This window comes from Cervus elaphus, chromosome 4 (assembly GCF_910594005.1).
Source record: "Cervus elaphus chromosome 4, mCerEla1.1, whole genome shotgun sequence".
In the NCBI taxonomy this organism is placed as follows: Eukaryota; Metazoa; Chordata; class Mammalia; order Artiodactyla; family Cervidae; genus Cervus; species Cervus elaphus.
This window is the reverse complement of record NC_057818.1, coordinates 48,573,206-48,590,794: the sequence shown is the minus strand read 5'-3', so window position 1 is coordinate 48,590,794 and position 17,589 is coordinate 48,573,206. Positions and strand designations below refer to the sequence as shown.

The 17,589-nt window shown below is 53.8% G+C and overlaps 1 protein-coding gene across 9 annotated transcripts; it reads left to right on the top strand.

Moving 5' to 3' along the window:
- The first annotated feature begins 86 nt into the window (after positions 1 to 86).
- MAP4K1 (mitogen-activated protein kinase kinase kinase kinase 1) lies at positions 87 to 17,539 on the top strand. Of its 9 annotated transcripts, none has more exons than XM_043894765.1 (32): positions 87 to 238; positions 1,139 to 1,205; positions 1,376 to 1,433; positions 1,545 to 1,635; positions 2,351 to 2,415; positions 3,914 to 3,969; positions 4,060 to 4,107; positions 4,255 to 4,297; positions 4,403 to 4,475; positions 5,074 to 5,205; positions 5,596 to 5,658; positions 5,769 to 5,850; positions 6,552 to 6,668; positions 6,884 to 6,962; positions 7,686 to 7,744; positions 7,818 to 7,861; positions 7,939 to 7,983; positions 8,721 to 8,763; positions 9,181 to 9,343; positions 9,438 to 9,520; positions 10,055 to 10,139; positions 11,329 to 11,405; positions 11,506 to 11,566; positions 12,500 to 12,608; positions 12,697 to 12,755; positions 12,936 to 13,039; positions 13,425 to 13,599; positions 13,865 to 13,927; positions 14,104 to 14,193; positions 14,284 to 14,354; positions 14,996 to 15,051; positions 17,361 to 17,539. In XM_043894765.1, the coding sequence occupies exons 1-32, from the start codon at positions 102 to 104 to the stop codon at positions 17,428 to 17,430; spliced, it is 2,568 nt and encodes an 855-aa protein (XP_043750700.1). In that variant the 5' UTR covers positions 87 to 101; the 3' UTR covers positions 17,431 to 17,539. The 9 variants fall into 9 exon arrangements, with proteins under 9 accessions (XP_043750700.1, XP_043750693.1, XP_043750685.1 ...); XM_043894758.1 differs by having other exon boundaries at positions 13,862 to 13,927; XM_043894750.1 differs by lacking the exon at positions 87 to 238 and adding an exon at positions 517 to 644 and having other exon boundaries at positions 7,830 to 7,861; positions 13,862 to 13,927.
- The last annotated feature ends 50 nt before the right edge of the window (positions 17,540 to 17,589 follow it).

Sequence of the window (17,589 nt, the reverse complement as noted above, 5' to 3'; positions counted from 1 at the left end):
AAAAGACCTAGTATAACCAAGTGCGCAGGCGCCTTCTCGCGGAGAGGGGGCGGGACTAAACTTTTCCCGGGCCTCGCGTATCCAGTTATAGTCCCTGGCGCATGAGCGCGGACTCACCGGGAAGTAGACTGATCCGTGACGGCGTGCACGCACGTCGTATTGCGCGCGGCTGTGAACTTAAAACTGCTGGGGTTCCATCAGTACAGTCCTTTTGGTCCATGGGCATGTGCCGAAGAAGGTGCTGTCTGAGGTCCCCTTGGCCCTAGGCCTTGGCCCCTGAGGCAGGATCCTGAGCTTCGCAGTTTTAAGTCGTGAACCTGGTCCCCCACACTGCACCCTAACGCCGAGGGCAGTGGCCCGCAAAGCTGTTGGGCTCAGCCCGGCAGGGGCGGAGGGAGGGGCTCGTGGACCCCGCCAAATCACGCCCAGTCCCCATAGGCTCCAGTTTTGCCGGTGAAGGCGAGCGCCCCGCATGTGCCATCCTGAGTTATGTGTTCAGATACTGTCCACTGCAGGCATGAATGCACATGCATGTGTCATACATGTATATGCTCCGGGTACATCCACATACGTGCACATGGGTATCCAGGTGTGTGCACGTCGACTGGCCGGCGCGCCCCACAGGGAGTTACCACTAAGTGCCTGTATGTGTCCCGGGTGAACAATAATGTACACTGCATGGTCATCCCGGTGTAGACCTGCCATCTCCAGGTTGTGGCCCAACACTCGGCATTCAGCAGAGGTTCAAGTGTAGTTTTTAGTGGCTGCCCAGAACGGGGGAGGGTGAGGGCACCCTCCTGGTCACAATGAAGATAGTTTGCATCTGGTTTACATGCAGCCCAGGGCCCCGGAGGTGGAGGGGGGTGGTCCCCTGGGTCCCAAGGCAAGCTGCCCCTCACAGGCTGTCAGGGCCCAGGGGACAGGGGGTGGAGCCGCCGGCTGCACAGCGCTGTGCCGGGGCAGGAAGCGAGAGTGGGGAGAGGGGAGGCCACAGCCGGTGGAGGCAAGGCGGGTGCAGGGCGTGTGGGCAGGGAGGGAGGTGCCAGCATTCTGAGCCCTGAGGCCCTGCTGGCCCCTGGGCGCAGGCCCAGCTCCGGCCCCCAGGAATGGACCTCGTAGACCCTGACATCTTTAACAGGGACCCCCGGGACCATTATGACCTGCTGCAGCGGCTGGGTGGCGGCACCTATGGGGAAGTCTTCAAGGTGAGGAACCCCCCTCCTTCTCCAACACCCTCAAACCCGTGACCTTGGGGGTGAGCCCCAAGAAGGGATGGGGATGCGAGAGGGTCCCAGTCCTCTGCTTGGGTTCAGGGATGCTGAGGAAGAACTCGGGCAAATGGAGCCTGTCTGACTGCCAACTTCCCCTTTACAAGGCTCGAGAGAAGGTGACAGGGGACCTGGTGGCATTGAAGATGGTGAAGATGGAGCCTGGTGAGGACAGGACCCAGGCACTCCTTCCCCTACCCCCACCTCCTGGGACCCTGGGATCTCCCCCATACTCCCTCCCTGCAGTAGCCTTTTCTCTTCTGCCCCTCCTCGCAGACGATGATGTTTCCACCCTTCAGAAGGAAATCCTCATCTTGAAAACTTGTCGGCACGCCAACATCGTGGCCTACCATGGGAGTTATCTCTGGTGATGAGCTGCAGACCTGCCCTGCCACCCAGCCCAGCCCCTGCCCCCAACTCCCATGCCTGACCAGCCCCCCCGCAACCTAACCTCTAATCCTGGACCTCCATTTTTAACTGGGGCCTCCTAACTTGATCTCCAGCCCGAAGTCCCACTTGTTTGATCAGAGCACCTCCAAATCTCATCTCCAATGAATAACTACCATTTCTCACCAAATTGATCCCTTCGTGGTAACCAAATGTGAAACCAAGTCCCCCTAAAACTGATCATCGTCCTGACTTGCAGGTCCCCCAGTTTCACTTTCTGTTCCTTTAATATGAACCCCTAATCTCCCTGACCCTTGAGTATCCCAGATGCCCCAGGAATGATCTCTGCCCCCCAGACCCGGCATCCTGGGCTCCTCTGTCCCCTCTGAACTTCCACAACCTGTGAAGTCTCTGCCCTGTTTCCTAGGTTAGCATGGGACGACAGAGAACGTCATGGTAGGAGCCCGGGGACCTGAGTTTGGTCCAGTTGACCCTAAACATATATTTTCTTCTCTGAGCCTCAACCTCCCCATCTGTAAAATGGGATGATTTCACTCTGGTAGGCAATAGAGAGATGACAGCTCTTACATTCAAGTTCTTGTTAAACTAGGATAGGATGGACAGTGAGCCAGGAACTGTCCTATAAATAATGATTTATTACTGCTGTTATCATTATTGCTCTTGAACTGTTGTAGGCTGCAGAAACTCTGGATCTGCATGGAATTCTGTGGCGCTGGTTCTCTCCAGGACATCTACCAAGGTGAGTGGCAGGGCGAGGAGATCAGGCAGCCCTTGGCCCTCCAATCCACCTGTCCTGTCCCTCTACCCTTGCGTCTCTGGGGACTGTCTCTCTGGTCTATATTTCACACAGAACCCTTCCTCTGGACCAGGCCTGGCCTGGAAGATGCTGGGGAGACTGTGGTACCCAAGCGGGCCCTGAACCCTATATCCTTCAGGATCTGAGAGTCCAGCTCTGGTTTTTCTGCAATGCTCCCCTCTACTTTCCCTGCCCCGTCTTCCCCCTGTGCCTGCATTTTCTCACCAAGGTCTATTCATGCCTTTGAGTATTTCTGCATTTCTAGCTCATCCTCAGTGCCCATCTGTTCATTTAATGAGTGAATGCATTTCTGATTCACTCAGCCTGCTTTTCACTGTCTTGGAGCATTGCAGGGTGGGGGCGGGATGGGCCTTGATCGGATTTCTGATGTGCACCTCTATCTGTGACCATCTCCCAGTCTCCGTCCAGCCCTAGACCTCAAATGTCAGGAAAGGAAGGACTTCATGAAGAAGTCCTCAGGGCGGGTGGGGGAAACTGAGGCCCACAGAGAGGAAGTGACTCACCCCACCAGCCCGTCAGACCTAGCCTCTGACCCCTTCAGTCTGCTGTCTCTCTCTGGTGGTATTCTCCTCACCCCTCTGTGTCTCTCTTTCTCAATGTGTCTGTTTTCCCAGTTTTGGGTATCTCTGACCATGTCTGTCTTTCTCTGCCTCAGCTCGGGTCTGTTCCTGATTCTCTATGTCTCTTCCCGTCTCTGTCTGCCTTTCCTCGTTCTACAGAGTGACATCACTCAGAGCTGTCCCATGCCTTCCATCTCCCCCCAAAGCGAAGCCCAAATTTCTCAACACCGCCCACGAGTCTGACCCCCACTGGCAATCCCAGTCTGACGTGCCTCACCTCTTCTCCACCCACTTCACTGCTTTCCAGCCCCACCGGGCACTCCCCTGCCTCTGGGCCTTTGCACTTGCCTTTCCCTTTCCGAGTGGGACTGCTCCCCATCTCCACCCCCGCTGCCTTCTCGGGGTCACCTTCGCTGATCAACCTGTGTAAAATGTCATGCTCCTTCCCACACATATTTCCCACACATATTTCCTGTTATCTTTTCTTGTTTAATTTTTCTTCTTACTATTTATTGGTGTCTTGTGTATCTTACCTGTTTATCTTATCTGCCATCCATCTCCTGCTCTAGAACGTTCTCTCCACGCGGGCAGGGCTCTCTGCCTCTTTTGTCCACAGCTGTATCCCTGCTGCCTGCCACAGTGGCTGGCACACAGTAGACATGCAGCAAATAATCACGCTGAATGAATCTCTCTGGTTCCCTGCACCGCTGCCTTTCTCTGTTGCTGACTGCCTTTCTGCCTCCTCCTCCCACCTGTCCCATCCCAGTTCTCCCGTCCCTGCGTGGTACCCTCTCAGCTGGTGTGGGTGGTGGCCAGGGGTCTGGCCTGCACCCCACACAGTGCCTGGGTGACCTCTGCAGTGACAGGCTCCCTGTCGGAGCTCCAGATCAGCTACGTTTGCCGGGAAGTGCTCCAGGTAAGGGGATGCTCTCTGGACTTGGGCTGGGGCAGGGCCCTGCTCCTGCCTCTGGACGCTCACAGCCCGCACTTCGGCCTTCCTCCCCAGGGACTGGCCTATCTGCACTCACAGAAGAAGATCCACCGGGACATCAAGGTGATCTAGGGGCAGAGGTGGCCTTGGTGGGTGGGGCACCTGGGAGACAGGAGTCAGGAGGGTCAGGGTGTCGTGGGGCCAGGGAGTGTCAGCAGCTTTGGACTTAGGGGTATCTCTGACAGCCTCTAATCCCTCCCTTCTCCCCAGGGAGCCAACATCCTCATCAACGATGCTGGGGAGGTCAGACTGGGTGAGTGTGGCTGGTGGGAATGGGGAGAGGGGCTGGCTGAGGGCCTGAGAGGGGGCCGAGGGGACAGGGGACCCCAGGTCACCATGTCTCTCCTTCTGTCTCCAGCTGACTTTGGTATCTCGGCCCAGATCGGGGCAACGCTGGCTCGACGCCTCTCTTTCATCGGGACGCCCTACTGGTGAGGGACGCCTGGCGGGCACCCAGGCGTGGTGTGGGCTAGCGTGGCTTTAACCAGCTCAGATCTCTGGGAATCTCCGCCCTGGCTTTTTTGCCCACCTCTACCTTTCTCTGGTAAACAGTCTATCTGCTCTTGGGGTCTTTTTGGAGTTTTCTACTTACCTAGGTCTCTGTGCATCCTCCACCCACTCCTCCCAGTGCTTGTGTTGATTTTTATCCCGGTCTGTCTGTCTTTCCATATCTGTCCATGTTTGTCTCACTATCTCTCTCTTAGTTTCCATCTTCCAGCCTGTCTCTATCTCTCTGCCTTTATCTCTCTCCATCTTTTTTTTTTTTTTTTTAATATTTATTTGGTTATGCTGGGTCTTAGTTGCAGCATGTGGGATCTAGTTCCCTGACCAGGGATCAAACCCAGCCCCCCTGCACTGGGAGCGTGGCATCTTAGCCACTGGTCCACCAGGGAAGTCTTTATTTCTGTCTCTCTCCATCTGTATGTTTCTCTCTGCATCTGGCTCTCTGTATGCCTGCCCCAGTCTCCTCTGTCTCCCCTTCCCCTTCTTGTTGTCACCCTTTGGTTCTCTGAGGGTCTCTGCCCCTAGGATGGCTCCGGAAGTGGCAGCTGTGGCCCTGAAGGGGGGTTACAATGAACTGTGTGATATCTGGTCCCTGGGCATCACAGCCATCGAATTAGCCGAGCTACAGCCACCACTGTTTGACGTACACCCTCTCAGGTAGGCAGATGTGGCAAGTCCCCCTGGTCCCGGAGACCCCACTCAACTCTGACCCTGAACACCACCCCCCCAGCCTGTTTCTCTACCTCAAGACCACCTGGAGGAGACACCCCTTACTCTAAGCCCAATCTGAGACCCTCAGGATCCCCTCAACCCAGAAAGCCTTTTCTCCATCCCTCCACAGGAGGGACTCCAACTTAGGGAGCCCCATCTTGAGGCTCCCCCTGAGCCTGCTGGTGTCCCCCAAAGGGGCACCCCATGCCTTATGAAATGTACCCCTCATCCTCATTCTGTCCCTGCTGACCTCAGTGCTATTAGGGGCCCCTGGAGCCATGAGGTCTGGCCGCCACTGGAAGTCTGAACCCCCATGTTCTGTCCTTACTCTTCTAGGGTTCTCTTCCTCATGACCAAGAGTGGCTACCAGCCGCCAAGGCTAAAGGATAAAGGCAAATGGTAGGATAGGGGCACCTGGAGGAGGGAGAGGGAGGGCGGGGCCAAGGGCGATGGTCTGATGGGAGGGTCTCTGGTCCCCTCACCCTGGAATTTGCCTTCTTCCTCCCAAGGTCGGCTGCTTTCCACAACTTTGTCAAAGTCACCCTCACTAAGAGCCCCAAGAAGCGACCCAGTGCCACCAAGATGCTCACTGTAAGCCTCCCTCCCCTGAGAAGCCTTCCCAAACGCACCCCTAGGGTGAGGAATTCCCCAGGGCCTCCCACAGCTCTCTACAAGGTGGATCATTTCATTTCACGGAACCCCCATGGCCCTTTCAAAGTCGCTAGTCCCTCTGAATTCCCCAGGACCCTCAAGACTCTCCCAAGTGCGTCCCAGGCCCCCTTTTTGTTTTTTCTTGGCTGTGCTGGGTCTTCACTGCAGTGCGCGGGCTTCTCTGACTGTGGAGCACGGGCTCCAGGGCACAAGGGCTTAGTCGTTGTGGCTCCGTGGCTTGTGGGGTCTTCCATACCAGGGATTGAACCCGTGTCCCCTGCATTGGCAGGCAGATTCTCAACCTCTGGACCGCCAGCAAAGTTCCCTACACTGAGTTCTTAAATCTCACAAATTCCTAAGGGCCTCAGGACCCATTCCTGGGTGTGCTCTGGAATTCCAGGGGAACTCCAGTCCCCTCTGAGACACTTGTAGAGTTCTCCAAAATACCTCACATTCTTCTAATCCCTTCAGACACCTCAGAATCCCCCCAGGTTGCAGCTCCCCAGGATTCCCTGCCTTCTTCCTCTGTTGGCAACTTCCCCCCAAGTTTCCTCTTAGATGCATTCTCCAGCTCCATCCCAGCCCCCTCCTTCCCGTCCCGCCCCCTGTCTGCTGACACCCCCCTTCCCCCCCTCCCCCAGCATCAACTGGTATCCCAGCCCGGGCTCAGCAGGGGCCTGATCCTAGATCTTCTGGACAAACTGAGGAACCCCGGGAAGGGGGCCCCTGTGGGCGAGATCGAAGACGAGGAGCCTGAGGTGAGGGCCCAGCTTGCCTTTGCTCAAGCCTGTTTCCCTGCCTGGAGCGCCCCCTTGCTGCCTCTCTTAGAAAAGGGCCAGGGAGGATGGGGTGGTGGCTTGACACAGGGCCTGGGGGCACATGGGTTACGGGAGGGCCCAGGACTCCGGGCAGGACCCACAGGGTGGCTACTGCTGGCGGACCTCGGGTCTGATGCAGCCGCCGCTCTACCCAGCTCCCCCCGGTCATCCCTCGGCGGATCCGATCCACCCATCGGGCCAGCTCTCTGGGGATCCCAGACGCGGATTGCTGTCGTGAGTAGAGAATCTACGTTTCTGGATACCTGACTCTATAATCCAGGAGATGCCCCTTCATCAGATTGCCCTAGAGACCCTCATCACTTCCAAATAGGCCCTCAGAGACCCCCATCACCATCTGACTCCGCAGGAGACCCCAGAGAACCTCACCACCACCTGATCTACAAAATGCCTCTGGAGACCCCCACCTCTCTGTCCTGCAAATAGACCTCATGAGGCTTCCCATAACCACCAGGACTCCCAGAGACCTCAGGAATCTTTCCTCCCTGATCCCCAAATGAAACCTAAAAGCAACCGCTCTATAACCATTTTGAACCCCCACCTCCCTGATCTCCATTCCTGACCCCCAAATGCTGTATATGCTCAGTTGTGTCCAACTCTCTGTGACCCCATGGACTGTAGCCCGCCAGGCTCCTCTGTCTTTGGGGATTCTCCAGGCAAGAATACTGGAGCGGGTTGCCATGTCCTCCTCCAGGGGATCTTCCCGACCCAGGGATTCAACCCACATCTCCTGCGATAGCAGGTGGATTCTTTATCACTGGTGCTACCTGCGAGGCCCCCAGATGAAACCCCTGTAAACCAAGATCCCTTCCCTATAGGGACAACTCCACTGCTAAGATCCTGACCCCAGAGCCCACCCCCACTTCTATTCTTTCTGTTTCTGTTTGGGAACATATGCAGCTCACTGTGTGACCGCCCCCCCCCCCCCCCATTCCCCAGGGCGGCACATGGAGTTCAGGAAGCTCAAAGGCATGGAGTCCAGGCCCCCTGTGGACACGGTGAGATCCTCCCTGACTGCCCAGATGCCCTCCTCTCCCCCTGGGCCACTGCTGACCTTTTACTATCCTGCAGGCTCGCCTACAGCCCCCTGGAGACTTCAAGAGCGGCAGTCCTAGGTCAGGGACCCTCAGGGTGGGAGTGGGGCAGGGATGTGTGTGGGGACCACCCGAGGCTCATACCTGTTCCTTCTCAGGAAGAACCTATCAGAGTCCGATGATGACTATGACGACGTGGACATGTAAGAGCTCTGCAGGCCCCCACCCAGCCCCCGCCTTCCTGTAACCCATCTTCCTACCCCCTGACCCCAGCCTCAGCCCTGCTTCCCTTCTACTACTCACTGCTGACCCTTGACCCCTGACCCCACCTTCCTTCACCTCTAACTCCGACTCCCCTTTCCTTCCTCTCCAATCCCAGCCAACTCAACCCTGGGTGCCCTGCTACCTTCTAGTCCCCAACTCCTGCCAGATGTTCCTCTCACTCCCAGACCTCAACTGCTGCCCTAACCTTTAACCCCCGGGCCCCCTCATCTTTCTTCATCTTCTCACCCACCCTCAGACTGAACCTTCCCCCATGTCAGGCCCTCAGCCCCAGACCCAACCTCAACCCCAGCAGTTGGCCCAGGCCCCCATCTCCCCCAGCCCCAGGCCTGTGTCAGCCTCAGGGCCCACCTGTCCGTTGCACACCTCTCGTCTGTAATAGACTCACGTGCACCAGGTGAGGACCTGACCCCTGGAGCACCGTACAGTCTGTGTTCCTAGGCGGGTGTGAAGTTGCAGAGACTTGATGCACTGTCAGCACTTGATATCTAAGAGTTACTGGTACCATTATCATCATGGTAATCAGTCCATTAGCCCTCAGCTTTAGCCCCAGATCGACTCACCCTCTGACCCTCCTGAGCTCAGACCTCCAGCCCCAACGCTCCCCAGGCCTTGTTGCCCACACCCCCTGCCTACTGATCCCATCTTTGTGTTCCAGCCCCGCCCCTGCAGAAGACACACCTCCTCCACTGCCCCCCAAGGTAAGGCCCTAGGACAGGGCTGGGGGGCTGGGGGCCAGGAGGCCAGGGCCCATAGACACTGGGATACTAAGCTTTCTTGGGCTGGAGTCTAGGACACCAGGTCCTTTGAGATCTGAGAGACTGGGATGACTGGGATCTGGAAATGGCATCCCTGACCCTAGGGGTGGGACTCAGAATATTTAGCCCAATGGATGCTGGTCAGTAGCTGGTCTTTGGAAACCCCACCGCACCCAACCCTTCCCCTTTAGTAGCTGGAGTGTGTTGATTTTGGGGCATGGTTCAGAGGGGAAGGTTGGAGGGGTGGTTAGATATCACAGGGCCATGACCTAATGTCGGTTCTGGCAGAGGTGGTTGGCAAGGTGCCCTCTCTCTGAGTTGATCTAATGTATTCCTCACCCTCCTTCTCTCTCTCCAAAGCCCAAGTTCCGTTCTCCGTCAGATGAGGGTCCTGGGGGGACTGGGGATGATGGCCAGCTGAGCCCGGGGGTGCTGGTCCGGTGTGCCAGTGGGCCTCCCCCACGCACCCCCAATCTCGTGCCTCCCCCAGCCACCCGAAGCCCCCACCTCACTGCCCACTCAGGTAACAAGGCAGGCTGGGGTGGGAGGTGGGTGAAGGTGGGGGTTGGACAGGAATCAGGGGGCTTTGGGGGCTGATTTTCCTCTCCCCTTCTCAGAACCCTCACTCTGGAACCCAGCCCCCCGAGAGCCTGACCAGCCCCCGCTGTTGCCCCCCAAGAAGGAAAAGATGAAGAGAAAGGTGAGGCTGGTGATGCTGAGGATTGATATCTCTGGATGCAGCTGGGGATGCCTGGTGGGAGTGGGGGGTGAGGCAGGGAAGACTAATAATGACAGGTGACATTTGTTGAGCAGAGCCTCTGTGCCAGACTCTGATCTCGTGTCTTTACGTGGTGTGTACCTGCACAGATAGAGGTAGATACTGCAGTTGTTGTTCAGTCACTAAGTCGTGTCTGACGCTTTGTGACCCCGTGGACTACAGCATGCCAGGCTGCCCTGTCCTTCGCTCTCTGCTGGAGTTTGCTCAAACTCACGTCCAGTGAGTCGGGGATGCCATCCTGCAGATACTGCAGAGATAGATCTATCTGCCATTTCAAAATGGGGAAACTGAGGCACAGAGGGATTAAACAGTTTCCAAGGTCAGAAACCTTTGAGCAGGTGGAGGCAGGATTTGAACCTTGCTACTCTTGCTTCTGAGTCCTAACCACTGTGCCTTCCTGTCCCCTCCTCCCTTTTGCTGGATCTGCTGCTGCCCCACCCCCCATGGCCCACCCAGGGATGTGCCCTTCTTGTCAAGTTGTTCAATGGCTGCCCCCTCCGGATCCACAGCACGGCGGCCTGGACGCACCCCTCCACCAAGGGTGAGTATTCAGGAGGGTCACAGAGAATGTGGTGGGGTTGGGGAGCACCCTTAGTGGAAGGTAGAAAGTCAGGGAGAGGGCAAGGGTCTTAATATGGTAGGGAGTGGCAGAGTGGAGGCAGGGGCAGAGCCAGGAGTTACAGCTGGGGTTTAGGGATCAAAGTTGGGTAGAGTGAAGCTGAGTTTGAGAATGAAGATTAGGGAAATTAGTTTGGAGGTCAAGAGTGTCAGATATAGAACTTCCCTGAGGGTCTAGTGGTTAAGACTCTATGCTTCCACTGCAGCGGGGGGGGGCATGGGTTTGATCCCTGGCCAGGGAACTAAGATCCCACATGCTGCACAGTGTGGCCACAAAAAAATAAATAAAATAGGAATTTTAAAAAAGAGTGTCAGATAAACCAGAAAGGTCAGAGTTCGGTGTATAAGATCTGGGACAGTTGGACCCCATTAACCTCAGTTGCCCCAGAGAAGGAAATGGCAACCTGTTGCAGTATGCTTGCCTGGAAAATCCCATGGTCAGAGGAGCCTGGTGAGCTACAGTCCATGAGGTCTCAAAGAGTCAGACATGACTGAGTGCACACACACACACACATACACATACACACAGCCTCAGTTGGAGGTTCATGGTAGAGAGATTGGGATTGGCAATTTGGGGTCAGGAGTTTTAGGGATTAGAATGTAGCAGAAAGGGACAGAATTTGGGGATCAAAAATGTGGAGACAAAGTCAGTGAGGGGTAAATGTTAAGGAAACAGTATTAGAGCTTGTAGGGTCACACTGGACAGAAAGAGTCATATGTAAGGGTATTTGAATTTGGGGATCAATGTTGAGATAGGATTAGCATTCAGGGACCAGAACTGGGGAGAAAGACAGATAGAATTGAGAGAGCTACTGGGGAAGACATGTCTGATGTTGGGGTCAGAATTGAGGGGACAGATGGTCAGGATTTGCAGGTCAGAGATGGGAGAACCACCAGAACAGGGGAAGTCAGAGGCTGGTGAGAATGAGACCAGCTCAGGGGAACTGGTCAGGATTTGAGTTCAGATTTGTGAAAACAAAGGCTGGAAATGTCAGTGTGAGGGGAGAATAGAGAATTGAAGGAACAGAGTATCAGCGTTTGGGGTCATACGGGGGTCTGGGAGGTCCCATGTGATGAAGCAGGTCCTAGCATCATCATGTCTGCCCCCCTAGACCAGCACCTGCTCCTGGGGGCCGAGGAAGGCATTTTTATCCTGAACCGAAATGATCAGGAGGCTACGCTGGAGATGGTGAGGGGCAGTCCCTGGAGTGGGTCAAGGTGGTCCAAGGGTGGGAGCTGGAGTTGGGGTTGCTGGGGTCTTACAGGAGCCATCTCCCCCTTGCCTGCAGCTTTTTTCTGGCCGGACTACCTGGGTGTACTCCATCAACAATGTCCTCATGTCTCTCTCAGGTCTGGCTGTGGCTTGGGTGGGAGGGGCGGGGGTCAGAACTTAAGGGGTCAAAGGTCAGGAGGTTGGGAAATAGATGGGCACAGAGAAAACAATTAGGCTCCCCCTTCTCAGAGCCTACGGTTCAAATTCCAGTCACCTTTTCACTGTGGGACTTGGGGCAAGACACTTCTTCCTAAGCCTCTGTTTCCGCATCTTTTAAATGGGGCTCACAATCGTGCCCATCTCTCAAGTCAGTTTTGAGGTAATTTCCACAAGAAGTCAGTCTTTACCTTTCTTTGATGTTGACAAGATGACAATACTTGTTCCATGCTTTACTGAAATGGAGTGAGCAGGTTGTGGATTAAAATTTTGTGTCATTGTTCTATAAACACTTTGTGTAAAAGAATATCTAATTTATGAGGAGACCCAGAGCCAAATAGAATGAGTGAGCTCATTCATATCACATCTGTGATGACAAGCTTTTGCAGAATTTCTACATGTTGCTTCTTAAACTTTGTAATATGTGTAACTTCATCTGATTGTTAACTGTCTGTCATTTCTCATGTGGCCACAAGTGCTACAGGGGTAGGGAACATATTTATTTTACTTACCATTGTTCACCAGAGCTGAGCACAGTGCCTGGCCTATAATGAACATTTAAAATATGTTGCATTGGGACTTCCTGGTGGCCCAGTGTTTAAGACTCCACACTTCCACAGCAGTGGGCATGGGTTCAATCCCTGGTCAGGGAACTAAGATGCCACATGCCATGGGGCACACACAAAAATTTTTTTTTAAAATGTGTTGCATGAAAAAATGAGTAAATAAAGGTGCTTGAGACTAGAAGACTTGGGCATTTAAAAGGGATGGGGCCAAGTGATGGGCTGAGGGAAGGGTGGGAGTGTGCAGTAGCCTATAACTGCTTGCTTTCCCTATGTACACACACACTGCAGGAAAGACCCCCTACCTGTATTCTCATAGCATCCTGGGCCTGCTGGAACGGAAAGAGGCCAGAGCAGGAAGCCCCATCGCTCACATTAGCCCCCACCGGCTACTAGCAAGGTACCAGCCCCGAATGGTACCACTGACCCCTCTAATGCCCCCATTCCTGACGTCCCTCTCCCCCATTCATGCCTACCTTCCGTCGCAGGAAGAACATAGTCTCCGCTAAGATCCCGGACACCAAAGGCTGCCGGGCGTGCTGTGTGGGTGAGAACCCAGGGGTGGGCAGACACGGGGCAGGACTAAGGGCGGGACTTGGACTTCCTCTCCACCCGAGAGGGTTGCAGAGTTAAGGCAGGGTGAGTAGAGCCTGGGGAGAGATGTGTGGCCTTTGGGGGCGAGGGGTCGCGGGAGAGACCCTTGACCCCTACTTACCCGCCTCCACAGCGGAGGGCGCCAGCTCCGGAGGTCCGTTCCTGTGTGGGGCTTTGGAGACATCCGTGGTCCTGCTTCAGTGGTACCAGCCCATGAACAAGTTCCTGCTGGTCCGGGTAGGGAGCCTGAGACGCTGGGGGCTTTGTCAGTTTGGGTGGCTGGGGCCATCCACTGTGCGCTTCTGCAGCTAGCCCTGCGAACCTGGGCTTCCACCCGAGGCCTCCCCCAGTGTCCCCAAGGGCCCGCCCACCTGGAGGCTCCTCCCCTGAAGTGTTTCTGATCCTTAAGCTCCGGCCCTGACCCCACCCGTCACTTTCTAAGCCTTCTGAGGCCTCACCCCCCTGAAGTTTCTAGATGGTGCCCCTCAAAACTGAGGGCTCAAGAAATCCTTGGCGGGGAGGGGAAATACTTCGGAAGCCCCAAGCCCAGTGTCCTCCAAGACCCCGCCCCCGGCCCCGCCCCCGCCTCCTCTGAACCCGCCCCTCCCTGCGCGGCCCGCAGCAGGTGCTGTTCCCGCTCCCTACGCCTCTGCCGGTGTTTGCACTGCTGACCGGGCCAGGCTCCGAGCTGCCCTCCGTGTGCATCGGCGTGAGCCCCGGGAGGCCGGCGAAGTCGGTGCTGTTCCACACCGTGCGCTTTGGCGCGCTCTCCTGCTGGCTGGGCGAGATGAGCACGGGTGAGGCGGGCAGGCTCTGGGACGGGTTGGGCTGGGTCTGAGTGGCTGGGCTGTGCTTAGCCTGAGGCGTAATTGGGAAAGGGGATGAACCGAGAGCGGGGCGGGAGAACATTGGATACATGTAATTAGTGAGGTTGATGATGGGGAATGGGGAATTCTGTGATAGGCGGGGTTTAGCCCAGTTGCTTGGGAATGGAGAGGGGGGCCTAGCGGAGGAAGGCGTAATGCGGGAGAATTGGTCCCCGAACCCGGATCTCTTAAGCAGAGCACAAGGGACCGGTACAGGTGACTCAGGTCGAGGAAGACAAGGTGATGGTGTTGATGGACGGTAAGAACTTTCCTCCCTCCCTTGCCTCCACTGTTCCTAGATACCGACCCCCAGACGCCGCACCTCTCAGAAACTCTGAGCTCCTCCAGTCCTTACCCGTCCGTATTGTCCGGTCCCTCGATAACCTTCTCAAGCCCGCTTACTGCTCTTAAACTCCCTTCTCTACCTCCTTCTAGGGTCCCTGAAGCTGGTGACACCAGAGGGGGCCCCGGTCCGGGGGCTTCGAACTCCAGAGATCCCCATGACTGAAGCGGTGGAGGCCGTGGGTATGTGCCGGAATGATAATTCCGGGGTCCGGGGTCCAGGTTGGAGGCTTAAGTGAAACCCAAGGGTAACAGGCACTGCTTTCCTCCCAGCTATGGTCGGGGGTCGGCTCCAGGCCTTCTGGAAGCATGGAGTGCAGGTGTGGGCTCTAGGCTCGGACCAGGTAAGCTCCTCCCTCCTAGCACCCGCAAGCCCCTCCCACGTCAATCATCTCACTCATCTGGTCGATTGGGGGAACAAACTCCGCCCCTTGAGGTGACGCTTCCTCTAGGCTCAGTTCACACAGGTCCGCTTCTCTGCTCCAGTGTCTCTTGGGACCAGAGCTCATCCAGGGTCACTGTGTGACTGCTTCTTTCTAAGCCCCCCTCAGGCTCCCAACTGTAAAATGGGGTCAGAAATAGAGACAAGTGGGTTAAGAGCATGGACCAGAATGCCTGGGTTGGAATCCAGCTGAATGATTTTAGGCAAATGACTTAATCTTTCTGTGCCTCACTTTTATCATCCGGAAAATGGAGTGAAAATGATGCTTAATTCACAGAACACCACGTGTCAGGCTCTGCCCTGACATTTTTGTATTCTCCTTAATCTTTGAGATCGCCTATCAGGTAGGTATTATGATTTCAAAGGTTAGTGCTCTGAGGTGCAGAGAGGTTAAGTAACTTGCCTGAGGTCACACAGTTGATGAGTGGTGGTAGCAGGAATGATTATTTCTGGACCTGAGGAGTTCAGAGACCTTGCCCCTTACTCTCTTTAAGGGAGAGGGGAGGAGTCTTCTAGACACTGATACAGCACCTTTTCCCCCAGCTGTTGCAGGAGCTCAGAGACCCCACCCTCACCTTCCGTCTGCTTGGCTCCCCCAGGTATGAACTTGGGGAAGAGGACAAAGGACCAGGGAGGGGGGTACTTTGGATGTAAAGAGGGTATCTTGAGGTGTCCCCCAGCCATCTGTATCTTTGGCCTGGACATCCTCTCACCTGGTCTCCCTGCTTCTATCTCTGTCTCCTATAGTCTATTCCCCCACAGAGCAGCCAAGATGGAATTTTCTTTTGTTAAAAAAAAAAATTTATTTATTTATTTTTGGCTGTGTTGCGGCTCCTGGGCTCTAGAGTACAGGCTCAGTAGTTGTGATGCACAAGCTTAGTTGCCCCACGGCACGTGGGATCTTCCCAGATCAGGAATTGGATCTGTGTCTCCCACATTGGCAGGCAGATTCTTCACCACTGAGCCACCAGGGAAGCCGGAGGGTGGAATTTTCATTCTTTTTTAACTTCTTATTGATATGTTGATATAAATTTAGACTCAGAGAAGTTGCAAAAATAAATTTAAGAATTCTGTATCCCCTTCACTCAGATTCCCTTTTATTATTTTTAACCACATTTGCTTTATTCTTGCCTTGCATATATGTGTAATTTTTTTCTATTGGCACATGAATTGCAAGCATGATGCCAATTTACCCCAAAATACTTCAGTGTATGTTTCCTAAATCAAGGCAAGGACATAACTCTTACAAACCACAATACAGCTGTCAAAATCAAGAAAAGAGCACCGAGATAGCACTATCTTCTAATTTCACACACCCACTCAAGTCTCATCAGTTGTTCCAATGATGCTCTTTGTAACCAAAAAATAATACTTTTTTTTGGTCCATGATATCATCCAGGATTGTGGGCTGCATTTTGGAGTCATGTTTCTTTAGGCTTGTGCCTGGAATGATTCTTCAGACTTTCTGTGCTTTTTGTGACCTTGACACTTTTGAAGAGTACAGGAAATTTGTTTTTTCAGAATGTCCCTTAGTTGGGTTTGAGGTTTCCAGGTTACACGTTTGCGGCAGGAATACCGCAGAAGTGATGGGGTGTCCTTCTCACTGCATCAGATCAGGAAGTGCGTGTCAGTTTGTCCCGCTACTGGTGAGGTTATCTTTGGTCAGTCACTTGGTTAAAATGGAATCAGCCAGTTTTCTTGACTATAATGCTACTCTTCTTTCCTTTGTATAAATAAGTATCCTTTTGGGTAATTTCTTGAGACTATGTAAAACTACTGTTTCACCTAACTTTACCATGACTTGGTGATTTTTGCCTGAGTCTATTAAATGGTGATTTTCCTATTTCTATCATTTCTTCTACATTTATAAGTCGGCATTCTACTGTAGCAGAGAGCTGTCCCTTCTCCACCATGTATGTATGTATGTATGTATATTTGTATGTATGTGTGTATATATGACTGTGTATTTCAGCATAGTCTCAAGGATTTTTATTTTATTATTTTTAAAAAAATGATCCTCCACTTTATTTTTTTTTAAAGATTTATTTACTTGTTTGTTTTTGGCTGTGGCAGATCTTCGTTGTTGCACAGACTTTTCTCTAGTTGCTGAGAGCAGGGGCCACTCTTCTTCGTTGCAGTGTATAGGCTTCTCGTTGTCGTGAGTTCTCTTGTTGTGGAGCACAGGCTCTAGGCACACAGGCTCAGTAGTTGTGGCTCGCCAGCTTAGCTGCTCTGTGGCAAGTGGGATCTTCCTAGGCCAGGGATCAAACTGGTGTCCCTTGTATTGCAAAGCAGATTCTTAACTGCTGGACCACCAGGAAAGCTGATATTCATTTTATTCTATGGGTTATAATCTATTACTATTATTATCTGTTTTGAGGCACAAATACTCACAGATTTAGCCAGTGAGAGCCCCTTCAAAGATCTCTTTGATCTTTCAATATGTCAGAGGGGTCTTTTAAAATCCAGATCTGATTGTGTCACTCTCCACTTGGTTAAAAGCTTCCTGTGGCCTCAAGATAAATACCAATCCTGGTCACAGCCCACAAACCATGACTTGTGCAGTCAAGCTCTCTCCCATGTAAGTCCTGTCCAGGCTGTTCTCTGCCCAGAACACTCTTCCCTGCCCTTTCACCAAGTGTCCTCCTGAACTTCTTTCAGGCTCCACCATCCATTCTTTAGGAACACCTTGGCTGAACCCTTGAGCTAGGTTTCCCTGCTGCGTGCCTCATGCTTCTTTGTACTCATCTAATTCACTGATTCATGTTGGTCTCCTGAGGGCAGGGGCAATGTCTGCTCATCCACTGCCCTAGCCCAACACTATGCTGGAACAAACTCTATAGACTTCTCTGCAAATGAGTGAATGAACAAATGAGTGAATGAACTGACTTCTCTTTTCCTTCCCCAGGCCTGTGGTGGTGGAGACACGCCCAGTAGATGATCCCACTGCCCCCAGCAACCTCTACATCCAGGAATGAGTCCCCGAGGGGGTGTTAGGAACCAGTCTGTACACCTCCCTCCCCAACGGACACACACTCCTGATCCTGGCATGCCCCTGTCTCCCAATAAACATGACTTCAGTCTCTGCTTTCATCTTGATTTTGGGGGGGGGGGGAGAGGAGAGAAGAATTCCTGGA